The 25939-nt window shown below is 37.2% G+C and overlaps 1 protein-coding gene across 1 annotated transcript; it reads right to left on the bottom strand.

Moving 5' to 3' along the window:
• Positions 1-2848: 2848 nt before the first annotated feature.
• actr5 (actin related protein 5) lies at positions 2849-25240 on the bottom strand. Its single transcript, XM_052605693.1, has 9 exons — positions 24801-25240; positions 21451-21689; positions 16790-16959; positions 15908-16125; positions 15703-15840; positions 15444-15542; positions 15194-15330; positions 3618-3750; positions 2849-3359 (listed from the first exon to the last, which is right to left on the bottom strand). Exons 1-9 carry the CDS (start codon positions 25185-25187, stop codon positions 3078-3080), a joined length of 1803 nt encoding a protein of 600 aa, XP_052461653.1. The 5' UTR covers positions 25188-25240; the 3' UTR covers positions 2849-3077.
• Between the last annotated feature and the right edge of the window lie 699 nt (positions 25241-25939).

The following is a 25939-nucleotide window of genomic DNA, read 5'->3' as shown; positions in this document are numbered from 1 at the left end:
ACTTTAATCTGAGATTGCATCCGGGCAATATGAAAAAGCCCAAAATGAGGCCCGTGCATGAATTTTAGGTACTTTTATAATCCTGTTAATCTTTTTTGGATTTTGATAACATTAAGTTAATGATGTGTTTTAATGTTGGCCTCATCTGCCTTAATATCCTCTTAGAATTTCAATGTTCCGTTTAATTAATTAAATTTAAATATCCACTTTATCTTTCATTTTTTCATTTATTATTATGTGTATTTGTAATGTGTATCTTTGTTTTATTTTTATTTTTTTTAAATAACAAAGATAAAATAATGACAAAGATTTTTATGTTTTTAGGTGGCTAATTGAGCAAAGTGCTTCCTTTTATTTTATTTTATTATTAGTTCAAGAATAAAATAAAAATATCAGATTGATATAGGAATCTGCAAATATCCAAAGCTGCAGCATCGGTATCGGAAGTGAAAAAGTGGTATCGGGACATCCCTGGTAATTAATTATAATTATTTATATAAATTTCTAACTATTTTGTTACAATGTTTTCTCAAAATCATGAAAAAGGTTTTGTTCCCCCAAAAATGAAATGGGCAATTGTTTTACTCATCCTCAGGCCATCAAAGAGTTATTTTTTTCTTCAGTAGAAGAGTAAAGCAACCTTTATCATTCTTTGCTTTAGGGTGTAGGTAAAGCCGAAATGTATTGTTGACATTAAAACACATCCATGATGGAGAATACACTCAAAGACATATACACACTGAAATGTAATAGTCATTGAGAATGCTTACACACATACGCGCCACACACACATACATTTTCTTGTAGCTATATACAGGGTGCTGGTCATATAATTAGAATATCATCAAAAAGTTTATTTATTTTACTAATTCCATTCAAAAAGTGAAACTTGTATATTATATTCATTCATTACACACAGACTGATATATTTCAAATGTTTATTTCTTTTAATTTTGATGATTATAACTGACAACTAAGGAAAATCCCAAATTCATTATCTCCGAAAGTTGCAATATGCAATGAAATATAAAAATTCTCACGCCTGTTACCAATGGTTTAGGATTTATGAGTGATTTTGTACTTTTGATAGCTGTATCGCCCACCCCCATCAGGCCTAATGGGTGAGACTTGTAGGTTATATTGTAGGTGGTTTGAGTACTACAAACATTCTAAGTTTCAACTGTCTGTGACTAACAGTTTGTTGTTCGGCCCAATCAGTTTTACGCAGAGATTGCAGTTACAATAGAATTTTAGAGCTATGTGCTTGAACACGTAAAAATGATGTGAAATGTGGATGTTTTTTTATTTCTAAAGAATATAAGGTGAATAAACTATTCTTAACAAACTCAATTTTGCCCCTTCTTTCAGGTGCTTGGTTCACACATGCGTGTATCACCAGCTCAATGGTCTTTGGTTTGAGTTGGATTGGTTTCCTAAAGTTCAGTGTGCTGCCAGACTAAATGGGGTGCTAAAAGATTTGGCAAAAACCAGCATCACAGAATCTTATTCGTCTGTAAATTGGCTCATTTATAGTCAGATTGACTGTCAGGCATGTCCAAAAGAGAGCTTTGATTATCTAGTAGATCTGTGCTGCTTGCACCACTAACTTTTTTTTAGATGTTCAGTCCAAATAGGTAAACTGATTCAACTAGGTCACCAAAACAACTGGTTCAAAAGAATAATTAATTGGAAGACCATTTGCCTGAAGTTATGGATTACAGGTACCATATTTTACGGACTATAATCAAAATTATCAAAATTAATTATACATGAACCAAGAGAAATTAATCAAGAGAAAACATTACCGTCTACAGCCGCGAGAGGGCGCACTATGCTGCTCTGTGCTCCTGTAGCCTACTCTTGAAAAGATAAGAGCGCCTTCTCACGGCTGTAGACAGTAATGTTTTCTCTTGGCTCTAAAACAAAATGTGACTGACAGTCCAGTGCGACTTGTGTATGTTTTTTTCCTCGTCATGATGTATTTTTGGACTGATGCGACTTATACTTAGGTTCAACTTATAGTCTGTAAAATATTTTTCCTGTTCCTTAATATGCTTTTTTTCTAATTCTCAAAATTGGCAGCCTGATATGCATTTTATGAATCACCCTGCCCGATGGTTTCAGCAAAAGTCTTCACTACACTTGGGGATGAAAATGCAATCATCTACAGACCGAATTAAAGCTCAGTCTAAGCCAAACCCTTGCCAGAAGTGGTCAAATTCATTTTGATCTGGGTGAGCATACTGTGTTGAGCTGCAGGTAACCAGGGGGCAGTGCAAACTCTGAAATGCCAGAGTAAAAAAAAAAAAAAATTAAATTGAAATTAAAATTCTAAAATGTCTCCATTATTTCTTTAACAGAAATTTACTAAAATTAGGTTAATTGACAAAAATTAACTTGATCAACTAAATCCTGCCTGACAATCTGAATAGCATTTCTCGTCAGTAGCTACATTAGAATAAAATATGTATATCCTTTTTGTGAGATAAGAACAGCACATGCACATCGATAATTCATATTTCACTGTGTCTGAACAGTCGCCATAATTTTGCCAAGTAAATGTTCCTGGACCCACAGCTTTTGATGATCCTGGATCAACATTGTTGTTTAAAATATAGACTTGACCCAATCCCTACCCCTAAACCTAACCTTTTATTCCTAAAATCAGAGGGAAATGGTAGCTGATAAACAAGAGTGTTGAAGCACCTAACTCTGATTGTAAGCCTAAAACAGATATTTCCTGAAAGGTTATGTCTCAGTTCTGACTGGTTGATTGGAATGTTGTACTTGGTGAAATCACGCTCATCATGTCTGAAGACATCAGCGGCAGCAATAACAACAACAACACTTTGCATTTGTAAATGTGAAACTCTCTTCCTTTATATACCAAATAAAACACACTAAACAAACACACTGTATTCTAGAAAATGTAAGTGCTAATCACTAATAACATTGTCAAATATACATGTCAACAGTTTAAACAGGTTTTTTCAAGAATGTTTTGATGGCTACTGAAATGCCATGCAGTTTCAAAGGTCCAAACTGTCAGAAGTCTCCATCAATCAGGACAACACATTTCAAGCCAGGGAAATGTCATTGTCCTTGTCATTGCTGGTGGTGTCAGGAAGGCTGGTGTCTGTCAAGCATTTTCCCATAAGTGTTTGTTTTGTGGCTGATGATGTTTTATTGAGTTTCATGGGTATGAAGATGTTTGAGGCACAGTGCTCTTTCAGATATTCCCCACCGTTTTCTTCATAATCTTGACGGCTGATCCACCCCTGAGCTTCAGCGGGGTTTGTAAGTGCCCATTCACATGCCCCAAACCAAGTATCCAGAGCTGGCCGTCTCGCCAGAGACACCTACCAGACCAGAGATACATAATCAAATCACATGATTTGTATCATAATGCACATTTTAGTATGATAGCCACTTAAGAATAATAGGTAAAACATCATTTGAAACTGAACAAAGGAGATGCTTTTTCTAAACAAATATGCCTTTTAAATTTTCATGTTTTTACTGAATGTGTGCTAAAGATGAGTCACCCCCACAATCTAGGAAACTATGCTTTTTTTTGGATCACAGAATAATTGAAGTAGTTACTGTTGATATCAAACCTTAAAATGCGACTGGAACGGTCTGATTGCAAGCAGGTCTCTCTGCACTCTTTCTTTTAATCCGGGGTACTGCAGGTTTCCTCCAGTCAAAAACACATTCTTCACAAGTGCCTCCTGCAGTTCAGGCGGGTACCTACAAACAAACACACACCACTGAAATCAGAGCACTGCATTTTTTTCAGTTTTTTAGTTCAGATTCAAACTCAATTCAAACACAATTCCCTCTCACGATTTATTGCTTTTGCTTCTCACAAATATTTACACAATCATGCAGCACGTATCAGAAAATCTGCACTCCTGGACTGTGCTTCTCCTCAGTCCACCACGCTCATTCTCTATAGGATTCAGGTCAGGGAACTGAAATGGCCATAACAGAAGCTTGGTTATGTGCCCAGTGACTCATGTCTGTGTTGTTTTCAAGGTTTGTTTTCGTATTATTGTCCGGTTGGGTTATGACTGGGATATTGCTCCCAATGAACCAAGTGCCATGTTGGTTACAGTGTTTACTTTCTTTTTAATTATATTTTTATTCAATATTTTTTTATTTGTGAAAAATACTGTCATTTGAATTATATGCATGTTTTTTTACACATATATTTTTTAATCCATTGTCAATTATATAATTGTAATAATAATAATTTAAAAAATCATATCGGCAAAAAAAAAAAAAAAAAAAGACCAAATGATTAATACAGATTTATTTTCACAACCTTCTTTGATCATATTTATCATATTTGGGTGCCAATAATTCTCACCATGAGTGTATATACAGTATTGTTCAAAATAATAGCAGTACAATGTGACTAACCAGAATAATCAAGGTTTTTCGTATATTTTTTTATTGCTACGTGGCAAACAAGTTACCAGTAGGTTCAGTAGATTCTCAGAAAACAAATGAGACCCAGCATTCATGATATGCACGCTCTTAAGGCTGTGCAATTGGGCAATTAGTTGAATTAGTTGAAAGGGGTGTGTTCAAAAAAATAGCAGTGTGGCATTCAATCACTGAGGTCATCAATTTTGTGAAGAAACAGGTGTGAATCAGGTGGCCCCTATTTAAGGATGAAGCCAACACTTGTTGAACATGCATTTGAAAGCTGAGGAAAATGGGTCGTTCAAGACATTGTTCAGAAGAACAGCGTACTTTGATTAAAAAGTTGATTAGAGAGGGGAAAACCTATAAAGAGGTGCAAAAAATGATAGGCTGTTCAGCTAAAATGATCTCCAATGCCTTAAAATGGAGAGCAAAACCAGAGAGACGTGGAAGAAAACGGAAGACAACCATCAAAATGGATAGAAGAATAACCAGAATGGCAAAGGCTCAGCCAATGATCACCTCCAGGATGATCAAAGACAGTCTGGAGTTACCTGTAAGTACTGTGACAGTTAGAAGACGTCTGTGTGAAGCTAATCTATTTTCAAGAATCCCCCGCAAAGTCCCTCTGTTAAAAAAAAGGCATGTGCAGAAGAGGTTACAATTTGCCAAAGAACACATCAACTGGCCTAAAGAGAAATGGAGGAACATTTTTGTGGACTGATGAGAGTAAAATTGTTCTTTTTGGGTCCAAGGGCCACAGGCAGTTTGTGAGACGACCCCCATACTCTGAATTCAAGCCACAGTACACAGTGAAGACAGTGAAGCATGGAGGTGCAAGCATCATGATATGGGCATGTTTCTCCTACTATGGTGTTGGGCCTATTTATCGCATACCAGGGATCATGGATCAGTTTGCATATGTTAAAATACTTGAAGAGGTCATGTTGCCCTATGCTGAAGAGGACATGCCCTTGAAATGGTTGTTTCAACAAGACAATGACCCAAAACACACTAGTAAACGGGCAAAGTCTTGGTTCCAAACCAACAAAATTTATGTTATGGAGTGGCCAGCCCAATCTCCAGACCTTAATCCAATTGAGAACTTGTGGGGTGATATCAAAAATGCTGTTTCTGAAGCAAAACCAAGAAATGTGAATGAATTGTGGAATGTTGTTAAAGAATCATGGAGTGGAATAACAGCTGAGAGGTGCCACAAGTTGGTTGACTCCATGCCACACAGATGTCAAGCAGTTTTAAAAAACTGTGGTCATACAACTAAATATTAGTTTAGTGATTTACAGGATTGCTAAATCCCAGAAAAAAAAAATGTTTGTACAAAATAGTTTTGAGTTTGTACAGTCAAAGGTAGACACTGCTATTTTTTTGAACACACCCCTTTCAACTAATTGCCCAATTGCACAGCCTTAAGAGCGTGCATATCATGAATGCTGGGTCTTGTTTGTTTTCTGACAATCTACTGAACCTACTGGTAACTTGTTTGCCACGTAGCAATAAAAAATATACTAAAAACCTTGATTATTCTGGTTAGTCACATTGTACTGCTATTATTTTGAACAATACTGTATGTGACCAGTCACGGAAACCAGTGACACAAGTCAGCAGCACAACTTTCGAGCAAAATAAGAAAGAAGCGGGTTTTTTTTTTCCAAAATTGGTGATTTTCGTTTTTTTGCAGAATCTGTTAGTTGAGATCACGAAGAAGCCTCTCCGTGTTTGAGATAGCAGTATTGGTATATTTGAAAGCGTACATTTTGAGGTTGAAATCGGCTTGTTTTTCTGAGATTCTAGCACGCAGTAGGGGCGCGTCATTGTCACCGCAAAGATGATCGCAGACGAGCTGAACCGTGGCCGTTACACCGAAAATGTTTTGAAGTACTTCTTCGACAAGCCGGATGCTTATAAACAAGCGCTCACTGATTCTAAAGATGATCTGAGCGATGATGAAAGCTCAGATCCAGACATTATGTACAAGATACGGCTGGATTCTTTAGCTGCGGAAAAAGAGTGGCAGGACATGCAAATTATTGGACATTTAGAGGCAAACGGACGCACAGTGCAAACTTCAGAGATGGTTACATCCACAAAGAAGACCCCGACAAAGAGAAAGTGTGCCCGAACAACTTATTTCATTGGAGGCATCGAGATCTGCAAGAATACTTTTCTGTTTCTTATGGGGTGAGTTTCCATAAACATCAAAGTTTGTCGTTTTGTGTTCATTCTAAGAACATGTACACGTTATCTCATGTTTAGTCCATGTTTAGACCTTCCCATACCTACCTATTGTTATTAGCTAGCTCTTCGGTTATCACAGAATCCTGTTACAAAAGTCCTAATGATACACAATCAAATTAATTCACCAAGTTTTATGTAGAAAACCAGCAAATAACAAATAAAATTAGCATCAATAAGTACTTTTTGTTTACATAAACATTAAAATAATAACATTAAAAATGATGGCCAAATTTTAAAGGAGTGTCTTGCAACATTATCTACACTGCACAAGTTCAAATAGAGTTTTGACAAAAAAGGTTTTATAAAAAGATAAAACTCACAATCATAAATCCTCTAAATAATTTTTATACAAGTCAAAAAAGATAAATTACTGACATTTACAATGTACATTCTCCTATATTATTAATAGTATGCGGTCCGATTTTTCCTCTTGTGTCTGTCGTTGCTATGCAACCATGCAGCTTTACAGGGGGAGCTTTACAGGGGGTATGGCTTATCTAAATGAGATGTAAATGAGCCCTATTGTCACTCGCAGCAGTGAGAACAGGTGAGAACTGTACAATGTTTAGAGGCCATTTTCTCCCTTTTGAGCTTTTTTGAGTGCCTACCTTCAAATGGCCACAACTTCTCCATATCTTATCAGATTTCCATGTGTTACACATTGTTGGAAAGCTTGGAGACTACACTTTCAGAATCTATAACTCAAAATGCCCCAGAACCGACTTGTGTCCCTACTTTCCGTGATTGGTCACATATTTATACAGTATATATGGTCACACTTTAAATTAAATTTATGCATTTAGCAGACCCTTCTATACAAAGCACCTTACATTGCATTCAGTCTAACAATTTTTCCTAACTTTAGTTTGGGAAACAATTCTCACTATTAACTAGAAGTTAATACTTATTAATTGTTAGCAAGGAAGTTAAGGTTAGGTATGGGGTAGGATTAAGAGACTTAAAAATATTAGTAATATGTGATATGGATGCTAATAAGCAGCTAGTTGACAATGAGAATTGGTCTCTAAACCAAAGTCTTACCAAAAACACAAAATTTGACAACATTTGTGTTGTCTGAGCTAAATTCTGAATCGAAATCATGCCCAAATGCGTCTGTAAGGAATTTTGCTTGAAGGGGACCAATTTTACTGCTAAATCAATCGGACAAGAAAGAAGGACGAAACAGAAAATTTGATCAAACATTCAATATCCCTTAAACAAGAAGTAAATTATTTTAGACCAGATTTTAAAGACAGTATTGTCTGTATTGGTGTATAAAGAAAACTTATATATATATATATATATATATATATATATATATATATATATATATATATATATATATATTATATATATATATATATATATATATATATATATATATATATATATATATATATATATATATAAGAAAAGTATAATACAGCTTCAGAAAAACTAATTTTATTCTTCTTAAGAGCAGTGCTGGTCCTACACTTTTGGGGGCCCCTATGCAAAACTCTGTCAGGGGCCGTCTTTCTGTGCATTAATCAAACCCCCAAAATGACCCCAACCCCTTAATCTGTTCTTTCAGAGTGAGTTGAAAGCAGTCAGTAATAAAATAAAAAAAATACAATTACAAATAGGACAAATACAATACAAAAAAGGCCCCCTGTAGTGAATCCATGTGTTTTTGTAAGATAAATATCCATATTTAAAACATAATAAACACTTTTTTTTTTTCATACTTCTGCTGACTGTTAGAAAAATCCAAAGATGTGTTGGCAAATATCTTCATAATCCAGGAGCAATGAGCAAAATAATGCACCTCATTAAACTATATACAGAAAACAATAATAGAGACTGTCTATAAAAAGTGCATACCATCAATGAATCAAATAACATTTAGTAAACTGCATAAACAATTATGAACAAAACGGCATCATGTATTTAGGCATAGTAGTTGTCGACCGTTAAATTATTATTAATATTTAAGAAATTTGAAATCATTTGACAATGGATTAAGTTTTTTTCCACAAATAAGTAAATATCTAATAAAAATCTTATTAAAAATAAAGTAAACACTGTAACCAACATGTCACTCAGTATTCTGGGAAGTTTGTGTGCACTGGGAATCATATTTTTTTCAAATAAAGATAGGGGAACACCCATTTTACATGAATATGACAGTGGGCAAATGCATAAAGCACTACATAATTTGTAATCACGAGTTTACAGTTTAAAGCTTCAATTCACACGGACCAGCTGTCACAGAGAACACGCGATCATGCTGGATACACACTTCCCAAGATCTCACAGCTCGATTCGACTAATTTTGCAAGATTTGTGAAATTAAATGTTCATTAAATTATATAAATGCGTATTTGCGTATTAAAGCTGCAGTTGGTAACTTTTGACGCTCTAGCGGTTAATAAACAGAACTGCTTACGTCTTGCGGAAGAACATCGTAGGCGGAACTACTTCTCTCTGTTTATGTCTATGAAGAATCACAAAGGTACTGGGTTACTCCGCCGCGGTATCCCCGAAGCAATCTAAAATAGTCCGAATATAAACACTTATTATAGATGTACCCTAGTGATTCAGGACAAGCTAAAAACACGGTTTGGAAAATGGATTCATGGTGTACTCGCTTATTATATACACTTTTCTACATTTTGAACACAAACAAAGTTACGGACCGCAGCTCTGATTGGTTGTTTTTTGCCGGGAGCGAAGGAGTTTCTGCAAATGGCAATAGGACCACTGGGAGGAGCCAGAGGAGCTTGATTTTTTCACAGATTATCTGTCTCATATTCTACTGTCAGGACATAATGACAGGTTTAATAAATATGTAAAAAATATATTTTTACAAAAGTTACCTACTGCAGCTTTAATGCTGACGGTTTTATAGTGTTTGCCTTTCTATTACTAATAGGCCTAATATAAAACAGTGTAAGGATGAAAGAACCTGAGATACTTTGATCTCCTGAGAAACAGACAATACAAACATACACCGGCATCTTCGAGGCACCCCACAGAGTGGAGGAGCAGGAGACCTCCTCCCCTTCTGGCCATTTGTTTCATTTTAAATCCCTTCACCCATTCTTCCTTCTACTCAGTCTGCTCAAAATGATTACATGAAAATGTCAATGCAAGTGAACTAACACTCATGTCTAGTATCATTGGAAATGTCTCAGTGCAACTGGTACAATGGTCTCACTCTCACAAAAGTAGATTAGAAGATAATACAGATCTGAAGAGTCAAGAGATATCTTGATTACTGTGATGGGAGTGCCCTTTCCTAGGGTCCTCCATGTAAATTACCCCCTGTTCCCATTGAGTTGTAAAACCACCCAGGCTTGGAACCTGAGTTAATGCAAATTCCAATTGTTAGTTCCTGTCTCCATCTCGGGGGATGTTTGTCTTGGTCTGAGGTATTTAAACGATTGCAGCAAGAGGATCAGGGCGATTTCTGTAGCCAGAAAGCCCGTAGTGTGTTGTGTGTCTCTTCACTTCATACTATGTATTTTCTAAGGTCAGGTATGCATAATTTACTTTTAGATTCATCTTTGAGAATTTGATGTTTTGTATTGATATGATTTGATGTGTTTCAATTGGATATGTAATTGGCAAAATACATATCTACCTGATTGTAAATAAATTGTTACATTTTGATTCTATTCTGTCTTACTCTGTAATTATTGACTAGTAGATTACGTTGTATCCCTGTTAGCAACATGAGCTCCCGAATGAACAAGTTGATATAAAAATAGAGTTAACTAGAATAATCAAATGTCAGAAGAATATTAATTAAGAAGGCATACAACCAATTTGCATTCAATCTAAATTCGAGATTATAAGAAAATGGAGTCAGATTAAATGATAAAATGGAGTCAGATTTGAGTTTAATTTAAACTGAATAACTTTACGCGCTGAAAGACTGAACACGCAGGAAACCTTCATCCAGCACCGGATACCTTCCTTGGGCCGAGTGCCTGGACCTTACAACGGTCTTTATTAATACTTTCTGTATACATTAATTCCTTTGTTTAACCATTCTCTCTGATTATTAGACAGAGTTCTATCAGTGTTCGCGATCGCCTCAGAGTCATTCCCCTTAAATTTCATATGAAAACAGTGGCAGACCTCCACATCTTTCAGCGCGCTCTTCAATCCACAGACCGCGGCGGAGCAGCACGAGCGGACTCAAACAGAAACAATTCTGACAAAATGCAGTTGTCGATCTCGGCCGAAACCTGTTTACAGCTTTAATCCAAGGAACATGTGAATGCTATGGATTTATTTTAAACATTTGAAATGTTCTTTAAATGTCATCAATTGTTTTTTGTGGCTCTTTTTTTTTTATTGCTTCAGGCACCGTTTAGGCACCAGTACCGTTTTGAATAGTGTTGTCACGGTACCAAAATGTCAGTATTCGGTACTGATACTAGTGAAAATCCACAGTTCTCTGTACCAATTTCGGTACCAAAGCAAAACACAAAAATAGTCTAATAAAAAAAAAAAAAAACTTTTTCATTAAAAATAAAACCAATGCCATTCTTTATACTTATTAACAATTATGTTTAAAGTTTTTCAACAGTAGTAGCAGTATCACATACTTCTATTAAATAATAGTAATATTTCTGGCACAATGCCTTTAAGAAAAAAAATGCTTTTTATTTATATAAAAAAAAAAAAAACTTTTATTTTGATGGTCTACTTTTATTTTGACACTGGTTTTACTGAAATGAAACTGTAAAATGCTTGTGAAGTGACTCTGTTGATGTTGTTTATTTATTTATGTCCTCATTGAGACGGCAGATGCTGAAATTACTGCAAGAGTCACGCGCTTCAGTCTAAGTAGAAAACAAACCATTAATTCAATCACACAGAGACATAGAGGAACATTGAGGATTCATATTTCAACCAACTTTTGCAACTTAACATTTATAGATACTGGTACGGAGATTTGATTAATTTATGCTAACTTTGACTAATTCCGTGACTGTCCATATTAAAATGTAAGTTTAATTTTCATGATTGGATTTTGAGATTCCGTCCGCGTTTTCGGCTTCGCGGAAATCATAGCACTGTATGCGTCAAGAACGGGGTTGACTGGGTCCTCGGTACCACCGGTACTTAAAAAACCTGGTACCATCACATTTTGATTTTTTTAGAACCGTATCATACTTTTCCGAATACTGGTGTAACGTCAGTGCTTTTTTGATTTCATATGGGACTCCACCGCTTTAACTTCCATTGTCCTGAGTTTAAAGGTGTTTTGCCACATCTTGCAAGTCGCCTCATAATCGTTGCTTGTACCAGCTAACCAATCTCTATATTTAACATCCTTTAGCCTAATCGCATTGAACTTGCATTTGCACATTTTTCTCTCTTCCTCCTTTTGTGGGAGTACGTAATTTGTTGCTGTAAATGCCGCGCACAATCACTTGAGCAAGAAAATCCACAAAGAATAAATTGTATAATGCTAATTAGTCAATTTTTCTCCACTCCTTTATTAATCAAAAGTTTAATTAAAACCATGAAACATACATTTTTACATCAATTTAATAAAAGTTGAACAAAAATAATGTTTATGGCCCTAATAAATGTTTTATTTTTCCTTACCATATATTTTTTTTATTGTTACCAATTTCTGTGTTTTAGCATGTATAATTATTTGAATGCACAAAACAGCTTTATTTTTTTTCTTTAAGAAGCCTTATGATTTTGTCCCCTCAAAATTTTGTATTTTCATTTGAATTATCAAATCAAGGCATGAAACATTAATTTAATTTATCTTTTAATTACTGAAAACGTTTTTGCAAACAAATTGGATTTACAATATTAAAATTAAAACATGGAAGAAATGTCTTTGTGTTGTCTCTGTGCAATGTAAGCTTATGTCACTAAAACAAATTCCTTGTATGTGCAATCATACTTGGCAATAAAGCTCTTTCTGATTCTGGTTTCAACATTTACTACTACTATTATTATTACTTTTATTATGGTTCACTACTTTTTTTTTTTTAACAAAGCAATTTTTTTTGTTTTTGTTCAGTACCCATTTTAAAAACTATCAGTTAATTAATCGGTATCGGCCAGTGTGGTCCAACCAAGCTATCGATATCGGCAAAATCCACTACTGGTCAACCTCTACTAAAAATGACAAAATTAAAACTAATTAGCATTCAATTATTTATTATTCTTTGCAGGATCTGTTTGCTCATGTGATTGTGCGCGGCATTTACGGCAACTTATTATGATTGATTCTGAAATATTGTGTGGTTAAAATTTTTTTCATTTTAGTAGTAGACTATGTACTGTGGTGCCATCCCAAAGAAGTTCAAAATCACTCTCACGAACCTTTTTCCTGGACTGTGCCCAGCTGGTGGAATGACCTCCCAATCTCAATTCGTACAGCTTTGAGTCTTTACTCATTTTCAAGAAACATCTAAAGACTCATCTTTTTCGACAGCACTCAACCAACTATTACTAGCACTTTTCCTTTTCTTGTCTTTTCATAAAAAAAAAAAAAAAAAAAAACAACAACAACAACAACAACAACAACAACAACAACAACAACAACAACAACAACAACAACAACAACAACAACAACAACAACAACAACAACCTGTCTATGCGTTCTGTACTAGACTAACTGAGACTTGTCATGACACTTGTATACTTTTGTTGTTCTCTTGTTGACCTGACTGCTTCTATTGTTCTCATTTGTAAGTCGCTTTGGATAAAAGCATCTGCTAAATGATTAAATGTAAATTTAAATGTACTGAAAAATCAAGCGGGGCTTTTATTTTGACGGGTTGCAATGAATACCTTTACAGTTCTGTGTATGTGATATGACGCGTATATCCCCCACCTTGGAGCCTCAGACCAGCCTGGTCCAGCTGGGGCTCAACACTTCGCTGTGCAAGTGGCTGTTGGACTTTCTGACTGGAAGACCTCAGGCAGTACGGGTCGGCAGCAACACATCCGGACCATCACACTGAACACTGGGGCCCCCCAAGGATGTGTGCTGAGCCCCCTCGTCTTCACTCTGCTGACCCACGACTGCACACCGTCACACAACTCCAACCTCTTCATTAAGTTTGCAGATGACACGACTGTGGTGGGTCTCATTACCAACAGAGATAAAACAAACTACAGGAGCGAGGTGAGCCGCCTGGCCGGGTGGTGCAGTGACAACAATCTGTCTCTGAACGTGGAGAAGATGAAGGAGAGTGTTGTAGACTTCAGGAGAGTGCACACTCAGCACGTTCCTCTGACCATCAACGTTGTGACTGTGGAGAGAGGGAGCAGCACCAAGTTCCTGGGTGTGCACATCACAGAGGACCTCTCCTGGACCGACAACACTGCAGCACTGGCCAGAAAAGCAACGCAGCATCTCTACTTTCTCCGCAAATTGAGAAGAGCCAGAGCCCCGGCACCCATCATGTGCACCTTCTACAGAGGCACCATCGAGAGCATCTTGTCGAGCTGCATCACTGTGTGGTATGGAGCCAGCAACGCGTCCTGCCGAAAGACTCTGCAACGCATAGTGAGTGCAGCTGAGAAGATCATTGGTGCTCCCTCCAGGATATTTACGGAACCCGTCTCACTCTCGAAGCCCTCTGCATCACATTTGATCCCACCCACCCATCACACAGCTTCTTCAGCCTGCTACCATCAGGGAGGAGACTGTGGAGTCTCCAGGCCAGGACCAGCAGACTGAAGGACAGCTTCATCCACCAGGCTGTCAGGAAGCTGAACGCTCCCGAACCTGTCCCCCCCCCTCCCTCTTCTTCTCCAGGCACCACTGAACTGGATTCCATGAATACGTCCACGTTTTAGACATCACAGAAATCATAGGGCCGTACAATCACAGGGCCCTTGAATACTAAATGATTATTTAATCAAAACAAAAGAGCAATTCTAGGAGAATACACATTCCGGACGCGCCGCGTTCAACTCGTGCAACGGTCTTTAACAGTTTATTTATTCACCAAATGGACAAAAGGTTACTTCAAGAATGAACAATGAGGCATAGATAAGTTTGAAGTTCGGTGTTTAAAAAAATGGAGCAAACGCAAAGATTTTCGATGAAAATGCTCAATATACCGTTCATTAAGTAAAGTTACATTAACAATGATTTGGAGCGAATATAATGTAATTTAATGGAAAACTATGTGAATGGTGCTCTGTGGCAGGCCAGGATCTTCTGTTGGTTGCATTTAAATCCGGGTTTGAAGTTTCTTGCTCTGTTCAGCAGGCAGCATCACGTGCTGTCAGTGATTTAAACCACTAGAGGCTGCTCTCGCACTGTGCAATGAAAACATACCCCTCTCAGCCGCTCCAGCAACTGAAACCTACCGACATGGATTTTTGCCAATAACCGATTGTTCCAGCAATCAACATCGGTGCTGATTAATCAGCAAAACGATACATCGGTTGAATGCCATCTAAAATTTATGTTAAAATTGCTAAGTTACTAAGTACTCACTACTAATTAAAGTTACTAAGTACTCACTGTTCCAGAACAAACTGCATTGTCTCCATCAGGCCCATCTGCTCCTCTCCGATCAGAGATGGCTGGAATAAGATCTCCGGCACACGCAGACGCTCTGTGCCCACGAATAGATGATACTCCGCCTTGTTTAACAATGGCTAACACAAAATAGATAAAGAGAGCAAAAAGAGCATATAAGAATACGAATATTATGAACAAATCTCGATGGGTTCATCAATACTGTACAGAGTTGATGTTACTCTAAGATTACCTGGATGGCACTGGTAGTTTTGCCAGGCTCATCATTGTCCTGATTTAAATCTGGTGCCATTTCACCAACATCTTCTGCAGGTTGCTCCACCTCTGCAGTCTGATTCAACAGTTTTGCACAAAAATAAATCATATTTGCAAAACATAATCATTCCCTCCCCCATTCTATCATGTTTAATTATTTATATTCAGTAATCCATACGAATCAAAGACAACACAAGGTCATAAACACAAACAAAAGTATGTCTGCATCCACAAACCTCAGCCTTCATGAGCCTGTGCTGCTCCACACTCATGCTTAGTTTTTGGATGTAAGATTGCAGCTCCTCAGCCGAGTCCATGTTGAGCTCCACCAGACTCCTGTGAAACAGTTCCAGAGAGCCGTCCTCCAGCAGCTCCTGATGGGAATATGACTGTTACTGTGTGCATACAGCATTTCACCCATCTGTATGGAAATGTGTATACCTGCACAGACAGAAGCATTTCCAGTCGTTTCTGGTCTTCTTGTAGTTTCTCTTCTCTACGGCGACTGTTGATTTCCTGTAGTCGGCGGAGCTGTTGCGTCTTCCTCTCGTTCTTCTCCTCAACGCTCACACAAACGCCACCTGCTCGCCCTGAAAATGGCAGCTGCACCCGGTGAACTTCCCTCTCGTAAAAGCTAGGACTTCGCCACTTCTCCAGCTCTGTCTCACAATTTATGAAAGCATGAATGCAGAAGCAGAAAGCACTTAATGTAGTGAAACAACAAAACTAATTTTATACTGAAAGAACCCAAAATACTAATTAATAAATATAAATATAAATTCATAATCAATCAATTAATAAAAATGTATGTAATAACTAACACAAAAAACTGAGTTCAAAAAGGCATTTTTTTTTTCAAAAGCATTTTTCAAAGGCTCAATTTAGTCTCATCAGACCAAGCAAGTTTTCCTCTAAATTGCTGAAAAAATTTTCTAGCAAATAAAGGTCCCATATTTTTTCACGATAACTGAGGTCCAGTGGCTGTTTAATTACCATGTAAGTTTCAAAACAGAGTAAAAAGCACACAGCCTGCATAAAGTAGCCATGATTTTGGTTTGAATGGGCTGTCTCCAGTCTGCTCTTTGTTTTCTACTTCCCGCTAGTGCTGTGATGTTGGCTGACCACAGCTACCTGTGGTTGGCCTGGCCATGCGTCACTCAGAAAACAACAGGCCAATCAGAAGAGAGGCTCAAGAACATTAATTAGACAATTTTTGTTACTTATTCCGCAAATATATATTCTTAAGAACATCAAAACCTAAAATAATACTCCAGAAAGGTTTATGTGACCTTTAAGTGCAAAGTTGCAGGACTGCTGGTTTACCGTGCTGGTAGTCTAGTGCTACATAGCTGTGCTGATGCAGCAGCTCCTCCATGCGGCTCAGTGTGATGGCAGTCTGGTTCGCTGGGTATTTCAGCTGCAGCAGTCTCTGGAGGTATGATGCGGCCTCACCTCCACCCAAATTCACACGCTTACAATTGAAAGCATCCAGTCTGCAATTTAAAATCAAACATATTCAACTCAATATTTTCTGTTCATGAGATGAACTGGCAGTGTGTGTGTGTGTGTGTGCTTCAGTGCATTATTGTTATTATAAATGTTATTTTTTTCTCTCCTTGTGTTGTTTTTAAGTAGGGACACAGACAATTATGGGTCGAAATCAAAAACGGCAATTCTGAATGCACTTAGCCAAAACCAGAAAATGCGTTTTAATAATTAGGCTAATTTATTATATTATTATACAATAGAAAATAATTTTGTAAGACTTTTTTAATTTAACTAAATTTTAATGATACTGAATAAAAAAGGCAATACAATAACCACACTTGAGTGAGTGAGTGAAGTGACATTCAGCCAAGTATGGTGACCCATACTCAGAATTTGTGCTCTGCATTTAACCCAATCCGAAATGCACACACACAGAGCAGTGAACACACACACACACACACACACACACTGTGAGCACACACCCGGAGCAGTGGGCAGCCATTTATGCTGCGGCGCCCGGGGAGCAGTTGGGGGTTCGATGCCTTGCTCAAGGGCACCTAAGTCGTGGTATTGAAGGTGGAGAGAGAACTGTACATGCACTCTCCCCACCCACAATTCCGTCCGGCCCGAGACTAGAACCCACAACCCTTCGATTGAGAGTCCAACCCTCTAACCATTAGGCCACGACTTCCCAGTAAAAAGTAAAGCAATAATCAATGTCAACTTATTGTGATATATTTTTATACCACCTCAATATTTTTTAGTGAGACAATATATCGCAAGGCAAGTTTATTTAACCACATTTCATACACAATGGTAATTCAGAGTAGAGGTCTTCACGGGTCCAAAAATTCTTGCCCGAACCCGACAGAGACCCGTAATGTACTACACCGAACCGACCCGGACCCGTCTATTATTTCAAAAGCTGGACCCGGACCCGTGTAGATCCGAGAAATGCCTACCCGGACCCGACCCGGACCCGTATATTACTTGAAATCTGGACCCGAACCCGCCGGGAAGACACAGACCCGACGTTGACATATTCCACCTTAAATTGCTATTACAAGTCAATAAACCTGTTGCGAAGAACACAGCTTTTTGTCTTACCTAATTTAAAGAGCCGTGGTCTCTCTTCCTTGTACCTGACTGCCTGTGATGCATTACAATCCTCCGTCAAGAAAGTTATTCATGTTATTCCTCTCGTTATTGCAAGTCCAAGCTGAATCCACTCATTATTTCAGCTTCAAAAGTCTACTTGATGTCACGGTGACGGATGACAAATGCTACTGTGCACATGTACATTCTGACTCGAGTTAATTCGCATAATAACTTACACTGTTTGCCTTTTGAACTATAATAACGATCGCTCCTGCAATGCCATGGCCGCTGACATTATTTATTTACTATCATCTGATCTCTGTCTGTGCTCTCTGCTCAGCATCGAGTCTGAATCTGAACCACTAAAACTTTAAGATTAAACGGTTCATTTATAATATTATAAAAATGGGAGAAAATGTAAAACGCGGTTTGGCGGTCGAAGTGTCCCTCACTGCTTGCCATAGAAACATGACTGCACATGCGTGCTAGCTTTATCAGCCTAAAATGCCTTAACGCAATTTGAGCGTAATAGAAAACATTCATGTGACAGTTCACCTCAGATTGTGTTGCTGATTTGAAATATATTAAACATGAGTGTGTCAAGTCTGCAAGTATTACCGTGTGTGCACTTGTATCAACTCTTGAGTCTGCGAGCGAGAGAGAGAGAGAGAGAGAGAGAGAGATCACTGTTTTTGGCTCACTCTTTTCTTTTCCTAATTTTACAAGTTGCAAGTTACAAAAAACACAAGCAGTCTTTGATAACGGCCGGATGTTCTCCGAGTCCGATGACTCCGATCGGCGATCGCACGGGTATTACACACAATGTTAAACAGACCTGGGACCCGAGGTAATAGATTCGGACCCGACCCGGACCCGGCTGATGATTTAAAATATAGACCCGAACCCGTACGTGTCCCGGGTCGGGTCCGGGGTCGACGGGTCTCGGGTGCACTGTGAAGACCTCTAATTCAGAGTGCTTTACATAAAAGTAAAATAAATCATATAACAAAAATATCACAATAAAATATCGCCCATTATATTTACTTAAAAATGTATGTCACCATGATTTGTACATTTGACTTGCTTGGTGTAATGTGGTGTAGTCGATTGGTGGGTTTTCGTTAAATGTGAGCCAAAATCATCACAATGAAAACAACCAAAGACTTAAACTACTTCAGTCTGTGTGCACTGGACTTTATACAACAGTTCAATAAACAAGAAGTTAACATTAAGAGACTTACACTTTAGACACTATATTGCCTGTTATGGCTCTATTTCACCGACAAAAAGTAATTCCAAACACAGTCACGTTTTGCATCTCTGAGCAACATGAGGGTGTTTTGTTAATCATTTGTTAAACGATTCAGTTCAATTGCAATGACTCACTTATTAACAGTGACTTGTTGCCACCTGCAAGCAGTTTTAATTTCACATTCAAAGTTTCAAATACTTCAAATGTCAGTATTCAACTTTTTATGTTTACAATATTAAAATATTATTTATGCATGTGTAACTCCAGGTTAAATGCATCCATGTTCATGCATGAATCCGTGTGTAGGCTAAATGCATCTAAACGCTATTTCAGATGCAGTTTCTGTTAGGGCTGCACGATATTGGGAAAAAAATGACATTGCGATATTTTATTTTTCTGCGATATATATTGCGATATTTTTTCTTACAAACACAAATTGGGTGAGCACACTTACATTGTCATTTTAAATGATTTAAACATCGACACCATCGTGTCAATTGATTAATATGCACGAGGGAGAGAGAGCAAGAGAGCGCTCCTGTTGTTTGAAAATGGCTCGCTCTCTCTCGGTCTCTCTCTCTCTCTCGCTCTCTCAATTCAATTCATATTGCTTTATTGGCATGACATACAAAGGTACATATTGCCAAAGTATTGTAGATAGCAGAATAGAAACAAACAAAACTAAAATGCATATATATTCATAAGAAAAAAAATTACATGCAAAATAAATCCATATACATTTCTATAAACATTGATGGTACTTCTAATGTTCAGAGAGTCTGTCTCTACCTGTCTCTCTTGCGCGCACTCTCTCTCCCTGTCTCTCTCGCGCGCACTCACTCTCTCTCTCTCTCTCTCTCTCTCTCTCTCGCGCGCGCTCTCTGTCTCTCTCGCGCTCCCTCTCTCTCTGCCCTGTTAAACTTGCATGTGGTTTTCAGTCCTGTCAATGATAAACTTGCACTCTATGATGGTTTAGCTGTGCAATTAATCCACGAATCACATTGGTCAAGGGGCCGGGGAGCATCTGGCCCGTACAGTTAATGAATAACGGATCAATTACGACAGCCTACATCGCACATCCTGCGATGTGACTATCGTGGATTCGTACATCGCGATATTGATGCTTAAACGACACATCGTGCAGCCCTAGTGTCTGTGTTTCCTCGGCACAGCAAAGATTAAATTTGTTGATTGATATTTTCATTTGCTTGACCTTAACAGCCCAAATTTCTCATTATAGGTTACCAATTAAATATAAGAATTTTACTCAAATGATAATGCACTTTTAGAAAAAATGACCATAAAAGGTATAAATCAATTTAAACTTAATTTCTGACACTGTGAACTGACTACCACACAGAATATATCAAAAATATCAAAAGTCAGAAAGTTTTAGGAGACAGAATGCTGTTAAAATAGAGATATATTTTTTTGTCAATATCGCACACCCCTTGATGCCAGCCGTTTCGTGCAATTGTCAGAGAAATGTAACACCACACACACACATCCTAACTCTCGTCAAAGATCTGTCAGTGTTCTTTTCATTTTCTCTCTTCTTCAGCCCTTTTTTTGCCCGCTAATATTAACCAATATAAAATCTACATTAAAGTTAAGAATGTAAGGATAAAATCTGTTAATATATAACTTGTAGTTGTGATGCTCATAAATCTTTGGTGAGTGCTCCAAAATTTTAGCTGGTGCTCCTAACTTTTTAAGTAGGGATGAAGTAGTGCTGTAGGATCACATTTATTTGAATGCATTAATTATAATGCTAATGTGAATTAATTATTGAGAGAGAGAGAGAGAGAGAGAGAGAGAGAGAGAGAGAGAGATGAAAGTAGCGTGTGTGAATTACCTGTGTCTGTGCATCTCTCGAAACAATGAAGCTGTGAGTTTAGTTAGCTACTTCCAAAAACAGCAATTACTTCCCCATTTTACAACTATCTTGAAAAAAAGAAGTTGAATTAACTTTATACATAATCATTCCTTTTAATTTTAAATTTGCCTGAGATGTGTTGTTAAAGCTCTGCGACCTGATCTGGGATTGCCAGCTCTTCCACAGACCCCTTCCCTGTAATTCATCTTCCAGACAGGAACACATGTAAACGGACATGATTTGAAGGCTGAGACGGTGACGGGTTGTTACCTGCCATTGATGACGGGCAGCACGTGTGAGCAGTGATACCCTGAGGACAGCACGAGTCCTGTAGAGGGCAGATCTGCTCCATCCCGGACACTGTTATGATAGAAGCTGAACAGACTGTCCACACCATACGCCACCCGAGGCACTCCATAACACTCAAAGAGCAGCTCAGACATCATCTGTCTGCAGTGCAGCGGGTTACAGGGCGGCTCGGTGACGACCACAGGGTGATCCACATGACTCTGAGGGCACAAGGTCAAGGGGGTCATTTTTGAACAGTTTTAGTTTTGACTGATAACTTTTTTAAATACTTTTAAAATGTATCTTTTTTTTTAATAGCAGGGAAAATAATATTACTGAGGTTAAAAGGTTGGAGGCACCTTCTTCCACAGTTTTCTATATGTGATTCGATACAATGAGAGTCACAAGACTGATTACTCTTTCCACTGCCAAACACATCGATGGATTTAAAAGAAAGCACAAACTGAACAAAATAGCAGAGTTTACAAAGACAGTTTTCATATACAGTTCCATCATTTAAAAGTACTCTTGTAAAAGTAGACCATGCATAAACTACTTTAAAAAGTAAAATTTCTCAGAAAAAACGACTTTGTTACAGTAATGAGAGTATTTGAAATGAGTTACTTTTTTTATATAAACTGGGCTAGCTTTATAGCCATTTTTCCTCATTACTATTACTTTGTTGTTTGTACACATTCCACTCACTGATATTTTACATTATTTCTGAATGTAATGATAACATGCATAATCCATCTACATTTATAGTTTGTATTTTATGATTAAACTGACAGACTTTGAAAGCAGAGACTAATTAACAAAACACAAAAGTAATGTCACTGTTTCGGTCATTCATTTCAGATCTCCAAAACTATTTTATTTGCTGAAATGTCGGTGCAACATTAAAAATTAGTGCTGGGCAACGATTGCATTTTGATTAAATCGCCTTCTAGTCTGTGATTAATTGCGATTAATTGCATTGTTCTGCACAAAACTGATAATGCTTTCAAAAGTATTGCATTGTGCTCTTTTTTCATTTAAAAGTACTGCTATATGAACAAAAGTGCAGTAACACCAGGTTTGCAAAAAGTTTTAACGAATAAGGTGTGCTTTACACAGCAGTATTCCTTATGTAGTAGCAGATACATTATTTCTTCTAAATCTCAATTTATAAAATGAATGTTATTAAATTAAATATAAAACTAGTTATTTAGCACAAACAAGTTATGCTCAGAGTCCAGAGCCTTGGTCATAACATTATAACAGGCAGCTAGAGACTATCATCAGACCCAGTGGTCGAACTGTAAAAAGATTTCGGGAGGATGGTGTGCTCATTTATTTATTTCGCTGAATGTGTTTTTGTGCTGACACCTTGGCTGGTTTAGGACTGTCATAGATAAATAAAATTTACAATAAATCCTCTCGTATAAGTGGCAGCAAATCATTCAAATCAAATGATTCAATTGTTCATACAGCTGATTCAATTAGAAACGAAACGAGTGAATGGACGGTTGAATCACTGACTCACAGGATTCATTCACTTACAGATTCATTCAACGAATGGAACACCACACTTTACACTGTTGTATAAAATTATCAGCATATTTTTGTGCTAATATTTATTTTGTCTTTCATTGATCCAACTGAATTCTAATGGGCTTCATCGCGCAGTGAATGTTTCTAGACTCTCAAGATGTGTTTTTTTTTTTTTTTTTTTTTTAAGTCAGACTCGGTGACATACTCGTCAGTTCTCCAATCGTCTATCAGTTCCTCACAGTTACACATATAGCACAAAGTTACATGTTTTTTTAAAGTCTGTGAACTGTCTGTGGTTTTAAGAGAAGCTCGAAGAGGCTCGTGGCATGAAACTATGTTCCCACTGACACTTAAAACCCTCTTAGATACCAAAGACTTTTGCACTCTCTCAGTCTACATATGATGAAAACTGGTAAATATTACAGTGAACTTCCTTAATAGTAATGTAATCACAATCACAAACAATACAGCTGAGATCTCATGACAGAACGTCAGCTGTATTGTTTGTGATCGCTGAATAAATGCACTTACTCGACCGCTGATGTTTGAATAGAGAAACATAAGGCCAGTTGGATTTACTATTAGGGAATTTCAGTGTTATATTTACCAGTTTTCATCATATATAGACAGAGAGAGTGCAAAAGCCTGGGTTCATTAAATAAAAAGCACTGAGTGATTTTTTCCTTTTTTTACTTCAACTTACTAACTGTTACTTACACAATTATAAAATTGTATTACATACTGATTAGTTAACACATCTTCCTTAGTAGCTAACAGTAGTGAGTTAAGTGTTAACGAATAATTACCTCAAACAGTATTCTAAAGTGTTACCGATATTTGTAATAAAACTGGTTATAGGCTATGAATGGTAATAAAAACATGGCTAGCCTACTTTACTTTTACAATTACTATAGTAATATCATTGCTAATTTGCATGAGGAATTGTGTATAATAATATTAAACACATGTTTTAATAGATTATGACATCCCAAAATATCATGAAGTGAGATGCATTTAATTGTGATGAAGGATTGTCACTGTGCAGGGGACAAGACTAATAATGACAGATCAATGCAGAGCAAGTACAAAATTGAACAAAAATGCGATTATAATATTGTTATGATGAATTTTACAGATATGATTAAATCAAGGCAATTCAAATAAAAAAATAATTGATTTTTATTTTTATAAAGCTACAAATTGTCTAGAAGTGTGTTTGTAATATATGGAGGCATTGTGTTGTGTTACTGAAAAGGAAATGCACTATTTACATGTTCTATAACAGATCAATCAAAATCTTCACAAAAAGTAAAGACCAAGCGCCTAAAGGTCTCCGCGCGTTAATTCGTTTTCGCCACACGTCATAAACGGTTGTGACGTTTTCGTGGGCGTTACCAGCAATGCCTGACAAGTATAGATTAAAAAGAAGTGGAGAAAATATTAAACGAGAAAAGAAAACCGGAAATCGAGAAAAATTTACACGGAAATAATGGAATTTTTGGGGAAAAAATACAAATAAAGCGAATTATATAGGCCCCTAAAAGAGACAAAATAACCTAACTTGACAAAAACAAGATGCCAACCGGTTTATCTCTTCAAATCCTTCACCTCACAGTCATCTCTCATCACAGTACACAAACACGCATGTGTGCATGGATGCATACACAAAACACTTAGAACACCTGTCAGTTTACAGAACATCATAGTAGGTTACAAATTACTTTTTTACCTCGAGGAAAGTTTGTTGTGCAAATTATGTGTGGACAGACTGAAAACATTTCCCACCGATAAACATCTACCTGTGTGCTTATTCCGAGGTGCGTGAAGACGTAATCAAAGATGAGCTCCTGTATGTCAAAATTAACCACCAAGTTTCGGTCAAACGCACTCTTGAAAGTCCAGCGCAGCGGCTCGAGGCTAGGGATGTCGTTCCCCACGTGCGCGTCACTGCGAGCGGCTCCTCTGCTGCGCGCCGCTACCGACCTGAACACGAGCCGCGGCTGATCCAACTGAGAAACACCGCTCGCCCATCCCGCGCGGCACTGGAACGAGCCGTTGTCCACTACTATCGGCGCAGGACAAGGCTCCAGACATTCCCTCTCCACGGAGAATACCGGATCGGGCGAACATTTATAATCCTCAAAAGTGTAAACATTGCGTTTATCGTTCATGGTACTGAACAACATAAACCGGCTTCTTCGTCACCGATTGTTCGTGTCCGCGGCTCATTATCGCCACCTGTAGGTCAGTTCCAAACGAAAGTCAGATGCTTCTTCTTTATATTTCTAGCAGCGTAGACACTTCTAGGTTTGTTTACTGCCCTCCACTGTTTGAATTAAATTCTAATATACAGTGCTGTATCATACAAGGACAGAAGAACTGCTTCAGAGATCCGGTGATGTTTGTCACTGTATCCAAGTAAAGATTAAATAGAAAATGCTCTAAATCTTAATTCGTGCAAAAGGAGCCCCAACCAAGAAGTATTGAGTGCATAGTTAAACCTGCTTTGGAGATCTTGAACATTTCTGTTTTGTCAATCTTTTTTTTTTTTTTTTTTTTTTTTTTTTGATTGATCTTTGAGAAAATATTAATTTTTAAAAAATTGTCCTAAGCTGTAAGCCATAACCATTAGAATAAAAAAATAAGGATTAAAAAAATAAAAAAATAAAAATCTCTTGAAATATTTCAGTTTATGTGCAATGAATCTAGAATATATGAAAGTTAGCTTTTAAAAATTAAATTACAAAAATAAAGTTTTTTTTAATAAACTTTTCCATGATATTCAAATTTTTTGAGATGCACCTGTATGAAAAAAAAAATGTGAGAAACATGTGAAAAGTCTAGTATAAAAATGTCCTGGTGAAATATTAAAACATAAAAAACTAACAATGGAAAGCTTATTAATTCAGTTTTCAGATGATATTCAAATTTCAATTGA

This window comes from Carassius gibelio, chromosome A9 (assembly GCF_023724105.1).
Source record: "Carassius gibelio isolate Cgi1373 ecotype wild population from Czech Republic chromosome A9, carGib1.2-hapl.c, whole genome shotgun sequence".
Lineage (NCBI taxonomy): Eukaryota > Metazoa > Chordata > Actinopteri > Cypriniformes > Cyprinidae > Carassius > Carassius gibelio.
Note: the sequence above shows the minus strand (reverse complement) of the source record. Positions and strands in the feature narration are given on the sequence as shown.

What these genes read in the sequence shown, in the direction of transcription:
- actr5 (XM_052605693.1), bottom strand. Translation starts at nt 25,187, where the DNA reads ATGTTGTTCAGTACCATGAACGATAAACGCAATGTTTACACTTTTGAG. An exon ending in CTGCCCGTCATCAATGGCAG is followed by an intron (nt 16,960 to 21,450) that starts GTAACAACCCGT and finishes TTTAAATTGCAG; the next exon opens with ACTGGATGCTTTCAATTGTA. An exon ending in AGCACTAGACTACCAGCACG is followed by an intron (nt 16,126 to 16,789) that starts GTAAACCAGCAG and finishes ATTGTGAGACAG; the next exon opens with AGCTGGAGAAGTGGCGAAGT.